Source organism: Rhodamnia argentea, chromosome 9 (genome assembly GCF_020921035.1).
Source record: "Rhodamnia argentea isolate NSW1041297 chromosome 9, ASM2092103v1, whole genome shotgun sequence".
NCBI classification, from domain to species: domain Eukaryota; kingdom Viridiplantae; phylum Streptophyta; class Magnoliopsida; order Myrtales; family Myrtaceae; genus Rhodamnia; species Rhodamnia argentea.
Window position 1 is genome coordinate 6,664,694 of NC_063158.1, and position 18,734 is coordinate 6,683,427.

General features: G+C 40.3%; 3 protein-coding genes across 4 annotated transcripts; 1 reads left to right on the plus strand and 2 right to left on the minus strand.

The window, feature by feature from the left end:
- The first annotated feature begins 1,249 nt into the window (after window positions 1–1,249).
- On the plus strand, window positions 1,250–4,184 carry LOC115748640 (replication stress response regulator SDE2). Its single transcript, XM_030685196.2, has 3 exons — window positions 1,250–1,944; window positions 2,836–3,451; window positions 3,683–4,184. The coding sequence occupies exons 1-3, from the start codon at window positions 1,295–1,297 to the stop codon at window positions 3,827–3,829; spliced, it is 1,413 nt and encodes a 470-aa protein (XP_030541056.1). The 5' UTR covers window positions 1,250–1,294; the 3' UTR covers window positions 3,830–4,184.
- Window positions 4,185–5,691: 1,507 nt separating this feature from the next.
- Window positions 5,692–9,696, minus strand: LOC115748644 (probable F-box protein At3g61730). Its single transcript, XM_030685209.2, has 8 exons — window positions 9,262–9,696; window positions 8,262–8,461; window positions 8,128–8,172; window positions 7,743–7,904; window positions 7,578–7,625; window positions 6,962–7,132; window positions 6,604–6,711; window positions 5,692–6,379 (listed from the first exon to the last, which is right to left on the minus strand). The coding sequence occupies exons 1-8, from the start codon at window positions 9,348–9,350 to the stop codon at window positions 6,297–6,299; spliced, it is 906 nt and encodes a 301-aa protein (XP_030541069.1). The 5' UTR covers window positions 9,351–9,696; the 3' UTR covers window positions 5,692–6,296.
- A 612-nt stretch (window positions 9,697–10,308) lies between these two features.
- LOC115748638 (histone-lysine N-methyltransferase ATX3) lies at window positions 10,309–18,416 on the minus strand. 2 transcript variants are annotated; one of them, XM_030685190.2, is made up of 23 exons: window positions 17,340–18,416; window positions 17,154–17,209; window positions 16,883–17,057; window positions 16,409–16,531; window positions 16,248–16,316; window positions 16,085–16,153; window positions 15,910–16,001; window positions 15,686–15,775; window positions 15,222–15,357; window positions 14,577–14,649; window positions 14,132–14,231; window positions 13,894–14,018; window positions 13,492–13,637; window positions 13,122–13,226; window positions 12,854–12,918; window positions 12,313–12,523; window positions 12,118–12,201; window positions 11,949–12,005; window positions 11,776–11,865; window positions 11,327–11,413; window positions 10,901–10,975; window positions 10,667–10,767; window positions 10,309–10,557 (listed from the first exon to the last, which is right to left on the minus strand). In XM_030685190.2, the coding sequence occupies exons 1-23, from the start codon at window positions 18,114–18,116 to the stop codon at window positions 10,467–10,469; spliced, it is 2,997 nt and encodes a 998-aa protein (XP_030541050.1). In that variant the 5' UTR covers window positions 18,117–18,416; the 3' UTR covers window positions 10,309–10,466. The 2 variants fall into 2 exon arrangements, with proteins under 2 accessions (XP_030541050.1, XP_030541052.1); XM_030685192.2 differs by lacking the exon at window positions 13,122–13,226.
- Window positions 18,417–18,734: the final 318 nt, after the last annotated feature.

Below are 18,734 nucleotides of genomic sequence, written 5' to 3' on the forward strand. Positions count from 1 at the left end.
ATTTTATATAAATACATTTCCCTTTTCTTTTCATTTTACCGGTTCCAAAAGACCTACAATCCGATCCTTGGTTTCAAAAATTGAGAACGAGGATCACCTGTCCAATTGCCGGTTCCTGAGGGAATCGAACCAACTCAGACCATGTTCAACCCTAGGGAGTATATTGAAGCATAAGCATATGTCTCACTTAATCATTAATTAAAAAATGACTATGTACTAATGCTATAAGGACACTAATTGATCACATCACATTGTGCAAGAAAAAGGTTTCTTTTTTCGAGTATCAAACATGTCCTAGCAAAATTCATCGTGTTAAAACTCGTCAATTTGCACGTTCACATTAAATATTTTCAAAAATATTAAATACTTACACGAATTTTACCTTTGGAGACCACTTTACACGTTCACATTGATTATCTTAAATGTTTATCTTCATGCGGATGTTCGACAAAAAAAAGAAAAATTGCACATAGATGCAAAAATGAGTTTGCGATGAGGGGCAATCAGGTCTTTTCAATATAGGGATTCATTTAAATGTATATAAATGGTATTTGTAACAATATTGTTATATGTACGGTCATTAGATTTAAAGCGAACTATGTTTTTGGGATTTTTTCATTAATTAATTTTTGACATGATATTTATAGACCCCCCCAAAAAAAAAAACTTTGATGTGAACAATAACAATAAGTCGGGTAACTTCTCTTCTAAACAACCCGATCGTATGAAAATCCCAACCCAACAGTAAAATGATTAATATCACGAAAAATCTCAAATTAGTTTACTTACGATAAATTTGCCTCAAGTTAATTTTTTTATCGCGAAAAACCTAAAATTGGTGCATTTATGACAAGTTTATCACTAAAAATTTCAAACTAGTATGCCTACATCTTTTAGTTTATGTTAATAAATTGAGTTGATAACACAAAAAGTTTCAAATATGTACACTTGCGACAAATTGGAAGGTAAAAACTTCAAACTGGTATACTCATCTGCTGTCATATGTCATATAACTCAGTAATTTGACAGTAAAATATAATGAAACTAACTGAAGATAATTTTATCATAGATATACTAATTTGGGAGTGAATTTAGGATGAATTTGTCACAATTTACAAATGTGTAAGTTTGAGATTTTTCGTAAAATGGAGATAACGGGCCGGGATGGACCGGATCCACTCTCCTCCGTATCCGACGCGTTCTCGGGGCCCCAGTCCTGCCCATAAATTAGGGCACGCATCCAAGTTTCCCTTCTTCTCTCTTCAGAAGCACGCAGAGCGAAATCAAATCGACCATGGAAACCTCCACAGAATCCGCAAGGCCTTTCCAGTTCTTCGTGAAGCTGATCGACGGCAAAACCTCCGTCCTCAATTTCACCACCCGCCGCGTCGACGCCCTCTCCATCAAGCGCCGCGTCTTCGAGATCTCCAGGATCCCCGTCCCCTCCCAGCGCCTCATCCTCTCCGGCCGCCAGCTAGATGACCGCTCCGTCGTCTCTTGGCCGGGGTCCACGCTCCACCTCTCCCTCCGCCTCCCCGGCGGCAAGGGAGGGTTCGGGTCCCTCCTCCGTGGGGCCGCCACGAAGGCGGGCCAGAAGAAGACCAACAACTTCGACGCGTGCCGCGACATGAGCGGCCGGCGGCTCCGCCACGTCAACGCCGAGAAGAAGCTCGAGGAGTGGAGGGCCGAGGAGGAGGAGAGGAAGCTGGAGAGGATGGCCGAGGAGTTTTTAAAGAAGGCCGCGAAGAAGGGGAAGAAGGGGGTTGGAGAGGGGGCAGCTGCTGATAAGTATGTAGAGAAGTACAGGGAGCAGTCGGCGAAATGTGTGGCGCAGGTTGAGGAATGTGTTAGGGACGTGATCGGATCGTGCGGGATGTCGAAGCGGAGTGTAAAGAGGAAAGCTGGGGTTGGTTTGGGCACAAATGCGAAAAAGTTGAAGATTTGGTAAGTATTGGAAGTTCAAGCTGACCTATTTTGTGGTTATGATGATGTTTAGTGCTTAAATTGGTATGCTTGATGGAGGAAATTAGAGAATTTAGCGAAATGATATTTATCCATCTGGGAGAAGATTACAAATTTGTTCTTTTCGGCTACCTCTTATGCGTGCTTATTTGTACTATCTTGTTTTGCTGGTGGTTTGATTGTTGGCATTTGATCTGCTTCCTTGTGCAATATGTTTCAGTAATTGTAAGCTTTAGTTTCTTTGATTACCGAGGCCTTGATACGTCACTTCTGTTCTACAGTTATCCAAATTATTTTTAGCACTCTGCTTGGAAATAACAAATTGAACTTGAACTGTGTAGTTACAGATGTAAGCTATATCAAGATCACACTTGGGTTCTTACAAAACGTTAGTTGCATATGTAAATAAGTTGAACTATTCACGCTAGATTCTGCGGAGGCACAAGTTTTCATTTTGCTTAACCTTTCTTTTTAACCATGTGGAGAACATAGGGAAGTCTTTTCTTTATTTACTCATTGCTAGATTGGAATGATAGTCTTTAGTATGTTTTAGTATAATCTCCCTTAACTCAACCTGTGTCTGAGCTTATTTTCCCTGCAACTGTTTTGCTTGCTGAATTTGATTGATTATAAGCACGAGGGTGGGGAGAAGAGTGTATATCATATGTAATAGAGAAATGCGGAGAACTCAACTAGATCCTCGGTACTTGTGGATTAGCGATGGTGGTTTTTTGCCAACCTGGGCCCAGACTGTGCATTATCATAGATAAGCACATTTGTACATATACTCTTCAAAAACTAAGATCTGCAGTAGCTTTTGTAAGTTAAAAGAAATTATTCAATTCTTGCCAATAATTTGCCTGATGTTGTTAGGATGGGGAAGAGAAAAGCGGGAGAAAGTGACAACGATGATTCGGGTGACAATACCAGTGAGGATGATGAAGATGAGAAGTCTACCATTTCAGATGGTGCAATGCAATTGAATTTGATTAAGGAAGTGGATGGAAGCTCCGACTCTGTGACTGGTGGGAGACAAGATGGAGAAGCATATACTTCAAGTTCAAATGGAAGTGGTTCTGAGGAAGAAAAAGAGACCGGCATGCTAGCGCATTCAGAATCCAGCGGGTGCTCTGGTGGAGGAGTTGTGCCCGAAGAAAAAAGTGCTTTGGTTAACCCAGTTTCATCTGAGGGTTGTGCTGTTATGTCATTGGAATCTGCCGTAGTTTCTGAGACTGAAGCGGCTGAGCTCGTGAATGAGAGTCACCATGAAGTTGAATCTGAGAATTGTATAGTATTGTTTAATCAGTCACCAAGTGCTCTGGATTCAGGAAATGAGGTAACAACTGAAGCTGTCCGAGGACCTCCAGAGGCTGGTGTGTTTTCAGAAGACAAAGTAGCAGTTGTTGAAGAAGCTGTTAGTGTCAAAGCTAATGTTCCAGAGGACACGGCACTTGATTTTGATAAATTCAATTCAGCTGCTGAAATGGAGGTATCGTACTTTAAATTTTCACTCAGATGACTCGTGATGACCAGATAGTGAATTCAGTTACTTAAAAGGAGATTTGTTTTTTAATTATTGACATTCTCAAACACTCAACTTTTTAGCCACCAGGAAGGCATCGTCCTAAGTAGTCGCGTGTCCTACTGGAAATGGGTGAATGGTATTGATGCTTATGATACCACCCGTGCCTAACTACAAATTTTTGCTCTGTTCCTGCAGGTTCTGGGCATGGAAAGGTTGAAGCTTGAACTTCAATCCCGCGGATTGAAATGTGGAGGTACATTGCAGGAGCGTGCTTCCAGGCTTTTCCTACTCAAGACTACCCCTTTGGACAAGATACCAAAGAAGCATCTTGCAAAGAAATGATGTTCATGATCCCACCTCAAGCATGAACTTAGTCATGAAGCTGTTGTTAAAGGCGGAACTTCGTGGGCAGTCAGATGGAAATTATTGCCTACCTTAAAATGCTTTGGGCCTCCGAAAGATTTCATTGCCATCTACTTTACACAATGCATGTATAGTCGTCTCTGTTTCTGTGCTTATGGAGGAGACAAGTTCTTGTAGTTTGCCATCGTACGAGGATAGAAACCAATTTGGCGATGTTCATCTTCTGGCTACTAGGATGAGATTGCCCAGAGCACACTGAAGGAATGCTTCCCAATTGTGTTCTTTTTGTTTTTTCATGATTGCAATAAAACGTATCTTATGTGGCTTGTCTGCTTAATGTGGCTTTGAACCTTTCGATGAGCTTTGTTTTTCTGATTTTGTGAAGTAGGGCAATGAGCATTGTCACCGGCGATTGGCAGCTTCGCGGAAATTGTCTGTCACCTCATAACAATCAAATCTGTAGTTAGATTCGTCGAGTTCTTTCTCAAATCGCATGTGCAAAAGTAATTTGTTGAGGACTTAAAAAGAGTAAAATTGCTTACCAGAAAGACAACTTTTTCTTGCAAATAAAATGTCTAATATAGTCTTAATTTTGTGAATTACATTGCAGAAAAGGTCTTTTTGAGTGTACGATATCAAAAGATGATTGCATCAAAGTCAAGCTTTTTATACGTAAAAAGAAATAAAATGTAGATTCTCATACTGAAGGAAGGAGAAGATAAAACAAGGAATAATTTGAACTTTTCCAACGAACCAAACCCACTTAAAGTGGGACAAGTGTCAACGAATGCAAGCATGACAACCCTCCATATACGTAAGAGGAAAATCTAACCCGTGAAATGCACGTGACCAATTCAACTTCACTAATCAACACATACCTTTGTATTAGAATTTGCTCCAAAAGTCGAAAAGTGACCCGCAAAAGATTTGAAGAACTTCAAATGATAGAAGATAGAGTGGGAACATCGATAAATACGGAAATCACATATTATGCTCGTGGGATGCATAGTGAAGTCTTATTTTGTTAATGTTGAGATTATTAATATGCAATAATTTTATAAGCCAAAATTGTAAAAACCGCATAAACATTTCTAAATACTGCCATGAGATTTGATAGAAATGAATGTGAAATTAAAGTAACAATAAAAAAAAAAGTTGAGCAAACTATGAATCATGAAGAAAAATTTACCTAATTAAGGCTTCATTTGTTTCGCTAAAATTAAATAATTTAAAAAATATTTTTCTAATTTGAAATAATTAGTCGATTGAAAATAATTTCATGAATGATGAAAATAAAATACATTTAATTTTTTTTTAAGCGATACAAATAATCATTTTTACGAAAATATTTTCATGAATCAATGAGCCTTAGAAATTCTCGAGCACCGATATCACCCCTTTATTGCTTACTTTTATGTAGTTTCTATTTATTTATGATAAGCACAGTGGATACAATATTTCCAACTCCGATGAAGTTTCCAATCTTTTTCTTTTGAAAAAAGGAATGAAAAGGCAAACTCTTAAGAAGCCACATCACCTCTTTCCTGTGCAAACCCTACCATCCTGATAGATATAGATATGCAGAATAAATTTCAGATAGTGAAGCACTGTCTCAGTTTCTGGCCAGGGTAGTCGAGTTTGTTGATGGTTCCATAATAAACTTGGTGAGTACATATTGAGCTAGCCGCGTGTGAAGGAAGGGGTAGTAGGCTGGTGGTTGAATAGACTGGGATTTGACATTTGGGTCAAAACTAAACGGATATTTGTACCTCAAACGCTACTGAAATGGGAGATTATTGCTTTAATCGACAGCATTATGTACTTATGGACTACCAAAAGCAAGGGCAGCGACATTAATGAATCGCCCGGATTTACTTGACAAAACTGATCTATTGGCCTCTTACACCGTGTTCGGATAGTAAGTCGGTGATAAGAATAGGTTGATTAAGCGCAATACCCGTAATTGGCTCTACTACTTCGGTATTAGCAGTCAAAGAAACCAGAGGGCATGCCTTTGAAATGCTATGAGAAGTAGAAGAGTCCTCACAGGAAATGTTATTCTCCAATCAACATTATGTTTTCAGTACCTTGTATGATACTCCATGCCTCACCTTTGACCTGGAGATTTCAATTTGACCAGGCGCATGCGTGAAGCTGTCGTGCACTTGTCTGTACACATCAACACAGCAACATCTGATTACCTTGTCTGATACACGCACTGGTTGCTCGGCTCCACGAGTCCCCAAGAATGAGCCGAAAATGGAGTCTTACGGAGAAGATAACAATCTGCTAATGGCATTGTCCTTTGTTGTGGGTGATAGGGTAGCACACCTTATAATCAAATCGGTTAGGCATCTTTTTGTTCTTTTGATATTGTAAAGATCGTATAGGCATTTTAATTTTGTGTTAGTCTTCAGATTGTTTTTCAGGGTGATATGGAAATGAGTCACAGAAGCTGCTGAGAAATCCTGATGGAAACGACTTCGCCGTCAGCTCCAGCTCTCATGACGTGGTATTTAAGATGCAATCCTGCGTCGAAACAGTTGAAAAACTGTCAAACGTGTAAATAAAAGTCACCGTTCTGCTTCTTTGTTCGTTACACCTTTATGTCAATCCCATGGAGAGAAAACTAGCTCCACGTCGATATATGCAATCAGATAATTACTGCCGTATCCTCGTTGATGCAGAAGCAATGCAGCTGCTCAGTGAATGGGGCAAAGGTCAACTTTTAACTGGTTGATTTAGAGCAATACCTTCATTTTTCTGTAAATTGGTATTTACTGCAACTGCATGGCCCGTGACCATGGCCTTAGGTTGCCAATCAGCAGGTTTCCCCACCCATGATTTGACATCAAAAATTGCTGCAACAAAGTTACGAAAAATTTTCTGTAATCTCAATACAGCAAGCAATTAAATCTACCCAGATTGCTACTATAGGATGGTCCTGTCACTAAGGCGACAGTTTAGTCAGCCAGCTGTTTATGGATTTTTATGTTTCTATTGCTGCTAGCAGAAAGCTAAGTAGCTATGGGCAATTTTATGTGGTGCATGCTTGGGCATTTTGAGGAGGAAAGCAATGATTAATAAGCAAGAATGAAGTGCTAAGGTCACCTGAGGTTGAGGAATCTTTGAGGTGTTTGACGTCAAAAATGGCTCCAGAAGCTGCTTCTGTATTCTCTTTGATGTCGTGAGCTCCTACAACCTGATATACCCATTTTCCATCCTGGTATCCCTTGTTGAGGAAGAGTTCGATGTGCCTTGCATCCAACGTTTGCATGGTTCCTACCACAGCGAATAATATTCTGAGTACGCTGCTGGCTAAATCATAAACTGAGACCATTTTCGCAATCGCCAGAAGAGACTATGGAAAGGAAGTGATCTCTCCGTTTCTGATGATACTAACCATCTACCTCGAATGTCTAAAGATTCCTTCCACCAAGAAACTCAGGATCAGTTTTACGCAAGAAACCATGTCATACGATTTGCAAGACTGAAAAATGCCAGTTGATTCATGAGAGTTATGAAAATTAAAATGCATGAACCCTGCGATGAGGGTTGGCATTTTCTATTTAATATCACTACCCGTTAGCCTATTCAAGCAAGTGCAAGAAAACTAGATAGGATGTCCTCAATCACTTTTGAATGCCAAATGATAATTTATACTGAGTAATCAGTCTGTTTAGATGATCAATATCATGCTAGCTACCACAAAAACACAATTGGTTACCTTCACAGTTAGTTAGGTCACAGATGGGACAACGAACTAGCTGCAAATCTGCGTGCACACAAATGCGAGATTTTAAGGTTAGAGAAGCCATGAAGGGCTTCTTTTGTTCATACTAAACATTTAATGTGGAATAGAATGGCGGGGCACTTTGCGACTAGCGAGTACCAGCTATCCAGATTCCAGTTCTGATGTTCTTCAGCACGCAATAGGTGCCAGACTCCAATATCTTGTCCTCATTCTTTGCTTCTAGTATTCCCATAGGACTCAAACTCTCGGTCAGGAGTGCCAGTGATGAATCAAGAGAGAATGCACCAATTCGCATCCAATCTTGAGTTGTCAATTGAAACAAAAAGTCAAAGACAACATTTTGTAAATCAAAATTACAACATGTAATGCGATGCACAAAAAATGTAGCCTTCTTACTGTCAGTATACTACTATTTCTAAGTCTAAAAGGGGTGACAACTTTCCTATGCAGATATCCTTTTTTCGCCTGGCCTCATCTTTAATGGGGAAATATCAGAAACAAAACCACCGCAAGAATTACTCACCAATATGCTTATCCTGCTGACGAAACATGTAAGAGTGACTCCCATCTTGTCAAAGGGAAAAAGAAATGAGGCGAATTTACCAGCTGCATTCTATAATAAAGAGAAAATGGAAAAAAAGAAGTTCTGCTTTCTACCAAAAGCTGAAGCATAGAGCGAGATCCACTTGAATGTAACTTGCTTAGGCTCAGGGACTTGAAGATCACGCAAACAAGCAAACTTCCATATGCTCTCATCCATCACGAGACGGTAGAACCATTTGCTGGTCAACGCAAGCATCACCAGAGATCTTCCGCTCAGAAACCTTGCTATTGCTGTCCACACGTCTTCTTCATAGCTTTTTACATGCTCAAAAGAGAATGCGAATTCTGAGAATTCTTGCTTAATTGGAGGGGAAAATAGAAATTAATCGTTACGGAAAACACAGATCAAAGGAAAAGGCAACTCTCTGAACTTGGACGCACGTGAAAAATTATGCGTATAACTCACTCTTTCAGAAAATCTCAAGAACATAGATTGTGCATTTGACTCTTGAATTTCGCCCTCACACCGAGAGAATCATAGTAATGAAGAAATGATTGAGTCTCTTGATAACTTTTTTTTACCGTTAGATGCTAAAACTCATCTTTACGCGTAGCGTAAAGCGGATGATATGGTTATCCCCGTCTCATGCAGCTGCACCGTGCTAATCCTATCTACTTCAAACGGAGCCATGAACCACGCATGCTTCTGGCAGCTCAGACTATCAAATCCGCCTGCTACGGATCAAAGCTACAGAAGATCGCTAAACTAGGCCGAGGTGAAACTCGAAGAAAACCGAATGTCGCCGCTAGATTCTTGAACACGAATCAATCCACCAGCAAATTTCAAACAAAGAACAGAGCATCCGATTCCGCACGTATACTGCCACCACGCAACGGAACTCACAGGAGTGGGATCAGCAGGCGTAGGAACGAAGAGTAGCCATACACAGATCAGAAGCAGGTCGTATCCAGCTCAGTTTCGAACCGATTGCGTTGAACAACACGAAACAGCAAAAGACCACATCCACGGCTGAAGGTGGAGCAACGAGCGGAAAGCTCGATTGATCACGAACGAAACAAAGCTGGAAGAAAGAGCGAGAGAGAGAGAGTATACCAGCAGAAAGTGGAGTGAGGAGCGAGGTATCTGGAACGAGGAGAGATGCGAGCGCACACTGATCTCTCTCTTCTCAGTCGCTTTCCCATTTCTCTCTCCTCTCTCCTTCGAAACAGATTTTTGATTTGTGTGCTCAGAAGCAGAGCTCGGTGTACTCTCTTAAACGCGCGCAACGCTCGGATTTCGAAAAGAGGGAAATGTTATACGGGTACGGACCATGTCCATGGGCTTTATCCGTTTCACTCCGAACCGGGTAATTTTGACCCACTTTTTTTTTTTTTTTTGCAGTTAATATTATAAATGAATGTGTTGGGCTCGTATATAATCTAATACAAGATTAAACATGTGTGTAGGATAGTATCTTGTGATTAAGTCACATTTTGAACCATCACAAAGCTCCATAGCAACACTATTTTTCCTAACTCTTAACTCCAACATTAAGCCGTAAGACAAGCCATTTGTTTATGTTCTATTTAACTAATTTGAGTTAAATGAAATTAATTTTATAAAACCTATTTTCCCCAAATAAAATCTCAGGCCCATTTTAAACTTTGAGTTAAAAGTGGAAAAGGTTGATCGAACTTTCTCGGCACGAAAATCTTTGCATGATTCCGAATAAATTCGACTCATGTGTAGACCTTATTCACCATTTGCTTAATATTTCTCGTCACTACTGAACCCTAGAACTCGAACCCAGGACCCTCACGCCTAATCCCAAGGTTCTCAAGCCCGAGTCCTCTGAGGCTGGATACTGGTTTGCAAAGGCTTTTTACCGGAAAATTACTTTAAAATTATTTGCAGAATACAGCCAAGCATAAGAAAATGAGAAAAAATTTCTTTTAAGCACATTTTCCAGCAAAATTCGCGTAATGTCCAACTATGCTTGAACATATTTTCCTGAAACAAAATTCTTTCAACATATGCTTCAAAGTATTGTAACTTCAATTAGCAGCTATGACAAGCCACTGCACGGCTTCTTCACTACTACAGTAAATCGGATCCTGATATACATCAAAGCTTTGAAAAAACAAGAAACATAAAAAGATTACACATCCACCAAGCAAAAATTTGTTGGTGGACGTCCAATTAATGCTATTGTCAATTGAAAGATTTACAAAAATTTCCTCGGGGGGAAAAAATTAAAAGAATTATATGCTCGCCACAAAGGGAGGGCAGCCTCTATTCTCAGATGTACAATGGCTAGCCTAATTCATGAATTTCCTACAATTGGGGGCTCTACATAAGCAAGGGACTTTCAGTTCCTCGTGTTCATCCGGATCGAACAAGTAATCATACCTGCAAAACAACATGGATGTCAATGTCACAACCCACACGACAACTTATACTCGCTTTTTTCCCTTTCCACCAAAAAAAGTGCACACAGATAATCTGGAGGAAATCTTACGTTAGCTCATCACCGGCAGATACATTAGTCTTTGCAATAAGAACTATTCGACTCTCATCATCGCCCATACTCAAAATTCTGGCGTAACAGTTGGGCATGCACTGCAGCATATCAAGGACGACAGGTGTTTAAATAAGCAACCAAAAACCTTGTCAGGCTAGGAATTCATGAGTTAAACATTCGAAGCAAAAGAGCCCCGTCATTCCTTTAAGGAATGCTCACATTGGAACTTACCGAATGGTTAATCAGCCGAGCTATATTCCCTCTATTTGTGGCATCGATTACAACTTCTTCACTGATTTTGAAGAGCTGCACAATGTCTTATCATGTTTAGAAGACGAGCTGACAGACAATGCAGATCATGATTCAGATGCTAATCATCGAACCTAATGAGCCAAAGAAACAAAGCTTTGGGAGTAAAAATCATGAAGAAACACACTTCCTAAACCCACAGGCACTATGCATCCTCAGCAAGCGACAAGTAAATGAGTTACTTAAAAATGTGAAAATAGTGAGGACAATCTTGAATGCCTTAACAAACATTGTGTTTAGAACAGCATATAAGCTAGACCTCAGTTCTAAGTCAAACTCAAACTTAACTCCAACAATAATGAAAAAGGCAAAGTGCAGTGCACACAAGAAGGAATTTTAGAGCCTTACATAACAGTCCTTTCCCTCTCTGCGGTAAGTTGCCTCTCTAAGATCTGCCACACTGCATCTCACCTGCTCACCACGGTATTCAGCAACCTGTAAATGAACAAGTCTAGTGTCAATCTCACCTCACTTCTGGATAGGCCTATGGCACTGTTAGTTTCATATGATCTCTCAGAAATAGCTGAAAAGAGTACACCAAAGCAGAGCAGACCGGTCTAAGGGCTAGCAAAACATAAGTAAGATGGACCCATTCTACTAAGGCCTCCACAGAACCTCCACTCTTTAAGATAATGAAAAACAAAAAACAATGAGAATAGACATCACCGTACTTGTCTCTTTTTATCATGTCCTCCATGTCCAATATAAATGAAAAGCAGAATTACAAGTACCACATTTTCGTCCAACTAAAGCATAATATAATTTGCAATGACAAGGTGCTTTACACAAGAAAGTACCATTTCTCCTTCCTGAATATTTCTTCGAGCAAAGAGTCCCCATCCATGTATACCAGATTTACCAAAACAAATTCGATGCTTTTCTGTCCTCTGAAACAGTAATTCAATATTAACTATTAAAAAGAGTCACGTCAAGCAAACCATGACAATAAAAATTGAAGGACGAAATGTACTTGTAATTGGCAAAGCCGTTCCTTTAATGAAGTGAAAACTGTAGAATCATTTTGTTTCTGCAAAAAGAAAAGAAGAAATCTGTAAAACACTAATATGACCATCAATCTGGAAAGAAGAGAAAAAGGGTCTCCAACAAGGAAAAGAAAGGAGTTATAGTAGATAAATTACTTCCAAATTTTGCATGTTAATGATTTCTTGAAGAGAATGATGGCTTGGCCCCATTGGACGATGAGACACTGGTTCTTCATTTCTCTGACAAGTGAATGAGCACACATCACAACTCAATTAGACAATGTATTTTGCAGGCAGACAATTGAAATGGTGATCATGGCAATGAAATTTAGAGCTGCATGGGTACAATACCATTTTGTTAGATCTTGTGAAGACCCGACATCTTGCAGACGAGAGCAGTTCAATTTCATCATTCTCGACAGTTAAGGACTCAGGAAGTTCTTTCCTAGAGGCTATCAACCTCGAACCTTTGAAGTTTCCCTGCTGGTTTTGAACCAAGTTTCTAGCAGAGAACACCCCTAAGGGAGTATGAACAACCACAACGGAATCTGGGTTTGGGACCCTGGACAGAAGCCAAAGCATGTAAATAGCTCTATCTCATAAATAGTAAATCAAAATGACATTGCATAAACATTGACTAATTATTCACTACATTGATGTACTATGCTAATGAACATGACAGAGTTATAATCAACTTCTTGGCTTTCGAATCTTCTGCATAATCACCCATGTAAAATCATACTTTCGCAGGACAAGGCAGTATACATCATACAGTTTTAAGTCAATGGATCATAGTCGCCAAATCTTCTAGGCAACAGACCTAACAAAACAAATCTGGACAAGAGATTGAAACAGAAAATAAAAACATGTAGACAAGGGGAACCAATCTAACCTGTGATCGGCGCAATATATCAACTTCTTTGTCATTTGACTCCCACTCTTCTCCAAGCAGTGCAACTGAAACCAAAATTTAGAACAGTGTACAATTACATGAGTATCTCTCTAATATATCCTTCCTTGAAATCCAACAGCAAAGCAAATAGAAAGAAAGCAAGTGCAAGTGCATGCACCAGAATAGATTAAATCCAGCTCAAGAAATTCTACCGATGTTACTTCTGATAAAAGTCACGAAAATAATAATATTGTCTATAATGACTTACTTCCATGCTGTGTCCTGCTCTTGCAGCACACATGACGTGGAAATAAGTAGCACATTTGCTGCATTGAGTGCATGAACCATGAGTCTGCTTACATATTACACAACTCTGCACCACAGGCAAACAAAAATCAATTGAAAAGAAACTCTGAGAAACTAGAAGTTAATGGAAATTAAATCAAGCAGCAGACAACAAACAAAATCAACATAAGAAACTTAAATACACAACTAAACAAAAAGCTGCTATAAAGCTATTATGAAATCAGGTTTTCCTCTATTGCTAGAAGCTTTTTTCATTCCCACGATAAGTACAATCCTCCGCGTCAAAGAAACAGCAATTTTCAAAACTGTAAATTTAAAGAAGCACGCATTACCTTCAAAAAAGAAGTCGGAGGAATTTTAAGTATTCCAGTGGCCGGTTCCATTTTCTCATGATTCAGAAAGCCTACTTCAGGGCGAAACCAAGCGCATGTGACATGAACCCAGAGTGGCCCAATATCGGTTGGCTTCAAAGCACCCCCTAGAGACCAGCATTTAAGCCAGTCAGAACAATTTCTAGCAAGAAAATACTAACTTACACAACCCCAAGACATAGATTCAAAGCAAAACTCACACAACTATGATAACGAATTTCACACGACAGAACTTCCTCAAATACCCAATAGTAATATTTTAAAAAAAATCAAAACAATCTATCTAATGTTGTCATCATGTATATTTAAAAGCATAAGAAACAACATACAAGAACAATAGGAGTTTAAGACATTGAATCTGACCTTCTACCGGACAAAGACAACACTCCCTCCTCACATCAGGCATTTCACATGCTCTACAAACCCATGAGGTGAAGTCTTGAACATTGTTTACCCCATAACATTCCTGGTGCACAGCTATCTGACACCTGCAATCCAGAGCGAATCCAGTTCATTTACAGAAGAAGATCCACCTATCTGGTGACCTTCGATTAAAATATCAGAAAAAAGTGGACAAATGCTATCCAAAAAGATAGAAGACCTGTTGCAGATTATCATTTTGTTATAGTCCCAATCTTCAACCCATCTACATACAGCGCACCTTTCTGTCGTCCATTTTGCAGAAACAGGCACGTAACTCTCTGCAGTAAAGATAGATTAATAAATAATAAAGCGCTTTCATTCAATCCAGACACTAAGGTCATTTTTTTTACAGGGCCAGCAGTCCGCTTGCAAACTTCTGCTTCTGGTTTTTGTTTTTGAAATATCTGGGGACTCTTTGATGCACATGTAAACAATAACTTTCAAGCGCTTCATTTAACAAAAATCATACTTAAGACCAAGAGTCAAAAACCACAACCAAAAGCTACAACCGCTATAGTAAAAGCACCAAATCCTTCCCTTTCGGGATGCACTGTAGAAGCAGTTGTACCATATATACCATGAAAACTTTCATTGCATATTTTGACGGTAAATGCAAGAACTACCTTTCAAGAAATCCATCAACTGCTGCTTATCTAACTTCAAAGGATCAGAACCAAGTGCGGCATACTCTGCAAGCTGAAGTTACACAAGATTAGCACGAAACTCATTTTGGCCACACAAAGCACAAGCACCACATATCCAATACATACAATCATCACCAAGATATATTATTGACTACGTCTACCTCAATGACCTAAAAATGTTTTCTTCCCATCTGAGTATTGAGAATATATTCAGTCTCCAAGTGGAAAAAGATTAAATCAAGCAGATACAGAAACTCAAATGACGTATGCTGAAAGATAACTAGTTAATACGCTAAAAGACGTCATTCTTAAGATGACCAAGACTATAGATTCCAGAAACATAGTACGAGCTGTGTAATAATCATATTTTAATGGCCAAATCTGCACATAAAAGTATAAATCATGGACACCACACCACACCGCACCACAAGCTATATAAGCAAAAGCTATTCCATGGTATTTACTTTATCAGTACCTTTGACACTGGAAGTATTCAAACAAAGTTCATGATTGACTTTTTATAAACAGAAGAATCAAACAGACTAGATAAGCAAGTCTAGTATTTATTAACAGAGGAAGGAAGAGCGCAAGTGACAATGTGAAGTCACAGGAAAGTGTACCAACCCATTTCTCCAGTGGTTCTTTCGTATCCTTGATTTTGACACTGTACTTCCACTTTTTGGCTCTGCAACCTGTGTGCCGTTCCCATTCACTAGGTGTCTGCATCTTTGAACCACACGAACCACACTTGCACACAATTCTACAACAACAAACGAAATCAAAGCAGCTTATCAACAAACCTAGTTTAAATTAAAAACGTTCCCAAGCTATGCCCGTTTTAAAAGGTTGTGTTGTCTTCAACACACACCATTCAGATTACTTAAATTCTCAAGTAGACAACAGATTAATTCTGACATAAAAGCCGATAAGCTAAGTTAATTGGTGGTACTGGTAACCACAAAAAAGGAGATCCGATCCAGATTAGATGATATGGAAGAGTGAAAGATCGTAGAAAAGAAAAATATTGATAGCGCAGAAAAGACGAAGCAGCATCATAGGAAATTTATTCTTCAGTTCTGAAGGCTTACAGATGAAGTTTTGGGATATATGAACCTTCCATGCCATTGCACACCACAGAAACTTTGTCAGGCAAAGAAGCTTGCTTGTTTTCCACCAACCTGTTTCAAGCAAATCCAAGCGATCTAGTTCAAGTCCTAACCAAACCATAAAGGCATATGTGCACGTACGCACGAGCACACATGCAAGCAGACTATTTAACTGACCAAAACAGGTTATATATCTCTGAGCATACTTCTCTTTAGGCTCCAACTTCTGTAAGTTTGGCCTTTTGCAAGTAGTCTTGGCCTTGCAATCCGGGCAGTAGTAATCAGAGTGCTCCAGATCCTTCGAGTATAAGCATGTCAGAGACAATTCCCATGTGTTTGCATGAATAGATCTAGGGACAAAACCAAATCATGCATGTTCACCTTGAAAAGTCGGCTGGAGATATTGGCACAGTCAGCATGCACCCAAACATTGCAACCGTCACAACATACCTAAAAAAGAGTTCCGCAAAGCAAGATACAACATCAAACAGCTCATTATTGTCAAACAACGAAATTCAACTATATCAACAGTCAGATATCTTACCCAATCTCCACCATCAGAATGAAGCCAAATTTTCTTGCATATTCCGCAGTATTGTTTCGATTTTAGTAACTGTAGAAATGATGAAGATAACATTGGTCAGAACTCTGAGTCATCTCATAGACCTATTGTGAAAGTTTTAGTTAAAATATGCAACTACGAACCTTGGCACAATGTCTACACAAAGTTTGAGCTTCACCACTTGGGCCTTTCATCTTTTTCATACTTCTACAAGGGATAATGAGGCCACAGCTGTCACAAGTTTGCATATCCTTGGGACCCATATCCTGCATCAAAGAAACAGGAAGTCCCACTTTCACTGGAAAACGTGCAGAAATGGTTTAAACAAAACCGTCCATGCCTAAATTAAAAACAATAATTAAATCTGGATCCCAATAGAAGTGCAAAGCTATTCACAGCCAAAATATCGATCGTATCAATCATTACGAAGGTAAATGGAAACGACCTTTACCACCCCAAAAAAAGAACAGACAAAAATGGGAATTAAAGACATGACCCTCTAAAGCAGAGACTTCACACTCTAAAAGTGTTACCATCATAAAAGTTCTTCAGTTCACTTGCCTAAACTCAGGAAAACATAAGTGGTCAACAAATCAAGCCGTTCACCAGTGACATACCTGATCTGCAGTGAAGCCAGAGGCCTCTTGGCTGAAACTGGCATTTGCTTCTGCACAAGCCAATCTCCCATAGCCAAAAGAGTCCGTATAACCCGCTTCTGCTAAATCTGCCTCCTCTATTGCCATTTTGAATTCACTTGGCTTGCTTTTATGAAGCTGTGTCTGACTCTTAAATCTGGAGAAATTAAAAAAAAAAAAAAAATTACCGTAATCTTTCTTATGTCTTTTCTAACTTACACAAACCATTTACAGAAGATAAAAATTAACTCACTTATCCATGAATAGTGTATAGGGAAATATCATTCCTTGTTTTGCCCAGCCATAGTCCTGCACAGTGTTAAATTGGCTTTATAAGGATCAGAGAGACAACCCGGTGCGGGCGACGATCATCTTTGCTTTCTTATTTTTACTTTGGTGAAAGTGGATGAGATTTATCGAGGGAAGAGAAAATGGGTACCCTTTGTTTTCCATTCTTGGAGTACCCGAAAAACATCACGCATACGGCCCCGGGGATACAGCATTTCAAAACCGAATCAGGTGCGTGCAACAATGGATCAATCACTATAGCTGGCCAAGCCGGGTACTTCTTCCCGCATTTGACCCAGACGATATCGCCCAAGCTGAAATCTTCTGGCCTATAGCTCTGTTTTCTCGTCCCCGGTGAAATACAAGAGGGCACGTACTTCTCACTATCGATGGACGGCGAAGAATTCACATTGCATACCACCGAACCACGTGAACTCAAAAGCTTGCTACTATTGCCACCATCCGCAAGCTCTGTACCTTCTAATATTCTAACTTCCTGCAGATTACCACAGGAATCGCTTCCAGCATTCTTTCCCGCGCTCTTCCCCGATTCATTGTACTCGAGTATCTCACGATTTATCCTGCTCTTCTCCAAATTGACCTGACTCGTAAACAACGACTCAGTGCGCTTCGAATTCTGGACATCCCCATCTTCTCTCAACGGAGAGACAGCTGACTCGTCAAACCGCGAACGGAGCGCACGAGTGCATCCACGCGAGTACTTCAACAATGGAGGCCGAAACTTCTCCGCTCTTCCATTCGACTCTCCGCTGATACAGCAAGAGCCCGAACCACCACCGCTCACGCCGGACGACCCATAACCATTCGTCTGCTTCATCCTCTTCCAATTCACCTCCCCGTCGGGGTCCTGCGACGTGCATCGCTTCAGATTCGGCATTTCGATTTTCTTCGGCCGCTTGACGATCATCTTCTGACCATCACGCGGCAACGCGGAAAAACCCTAAAGCAGCACCGAAAACCAAACTCCCCGACGGCAATCGCGACGCGCCGGACACCGGAAACCGCCGCTGGAGATCGAGAGCCGTCCCCCGTTGACGACGCGAACGCCGAATTACGGGCAATTGGAACCCTAACAGTCGAGTTCTTTCCTATAATGATAGGGCCCCGATAGCGAGAGGGGGGGATCAATCGGCTGAGGAGTGCGCGGAAATCAATCGCGAGAGAAACAGGTTTTTAGCAGCTTCGGAGGATGGCGTTTGTCCGAAGGGGCTCTATGTTCCTTTTCTTTTCTTTTAGCTTTAACATTCGCCAGATTGTGGGGGGCGAAAAAGGTATTTTATAATTAAAAAAAAATAGGGGCAGTGCTGACGTGGCGCGTAGCCCCGAAGTGGTTTTGGGCCTTTGGCTCCAAAAGGTGTTCGATTTGGAGGGGAATTGACGCGAAATTGGCCGTGCGGAAGGCGCGAACTGAAATTTTTTTGGAATGCGCACGGCTTGTACTGCGCCGTACCCCGCCGTAGGGGCGGTGCTTGTCCCCGCCGCGGTTGGCGTTCACCGCCGATTTTTCTCGACTAAAAAAACACAT

Bases quoted from the DNA above. Each gene is read 5' to 3' on its own strand.
- LOC115748640 (XM_030685196.2), top strand. From the start codon at position 1,295: ATGGAAACCTCCACAGAATCCGCAAGGCCTTTCCAGTTCTTCGTGAAG. The intron at 1,945-2,835 runs GTAAGTATTGGA...TGATGTTGTTAG, and splicing joins GCGAAAAAGTTGAAGATTTG to GATGGGGAAGAGAAAAGCGG. The intron at 3,452-3,682 runs GTATCGTACTTT...CTGTTCCTGCAG, and splicing joins ATTCAGCTGCTGAAATGGAG to GTTCTGGGCATGGAAAGGTT.
- LOC115748644 (XM_030685209.2), bottom strand. From the start codon at position 9,350: ATGGGAAAGCGACTGAGAAGAGAGAGATCAGTGTGCGCTCGCATCTCT. The intron at 8,462-9,261 runs GTATACTCTCTC...GCATGTAAAAAG, and splicing joins CCTCACTCCACTTTCTGCTG to CTATGAAGAAGACGTGTGGA. The intron at 6,380-6,603 runs GTATTGCTCTAA...GTTTCGACGCAG, and splicing joins CAATTTACAGAAAAATGAAG to GATTGCATCTTAAATACCAC.
- LOC115748638 (XM_030685190.2), bottom strand. From the start codon at position 18,116: ATGATCGTCAAGCGGCCGAAGAAAATCGAAATGCCGAATCTGAAGCGA. The intron at 16,002-16,084 runs GTGAACATGCAT...TTATACTCGAAG, and splicing joins TCTCCAGCCGACTTTTCAAG to GATCTGGAGCACTCTGATTA. The intron at 12,524-12,853 runs GTTAGATTGGTT...GCTTCTGTCCAG, and splicing joins ATATATTGCGCCGATCACAG to GGTCCCAAACCCAGATTCCG.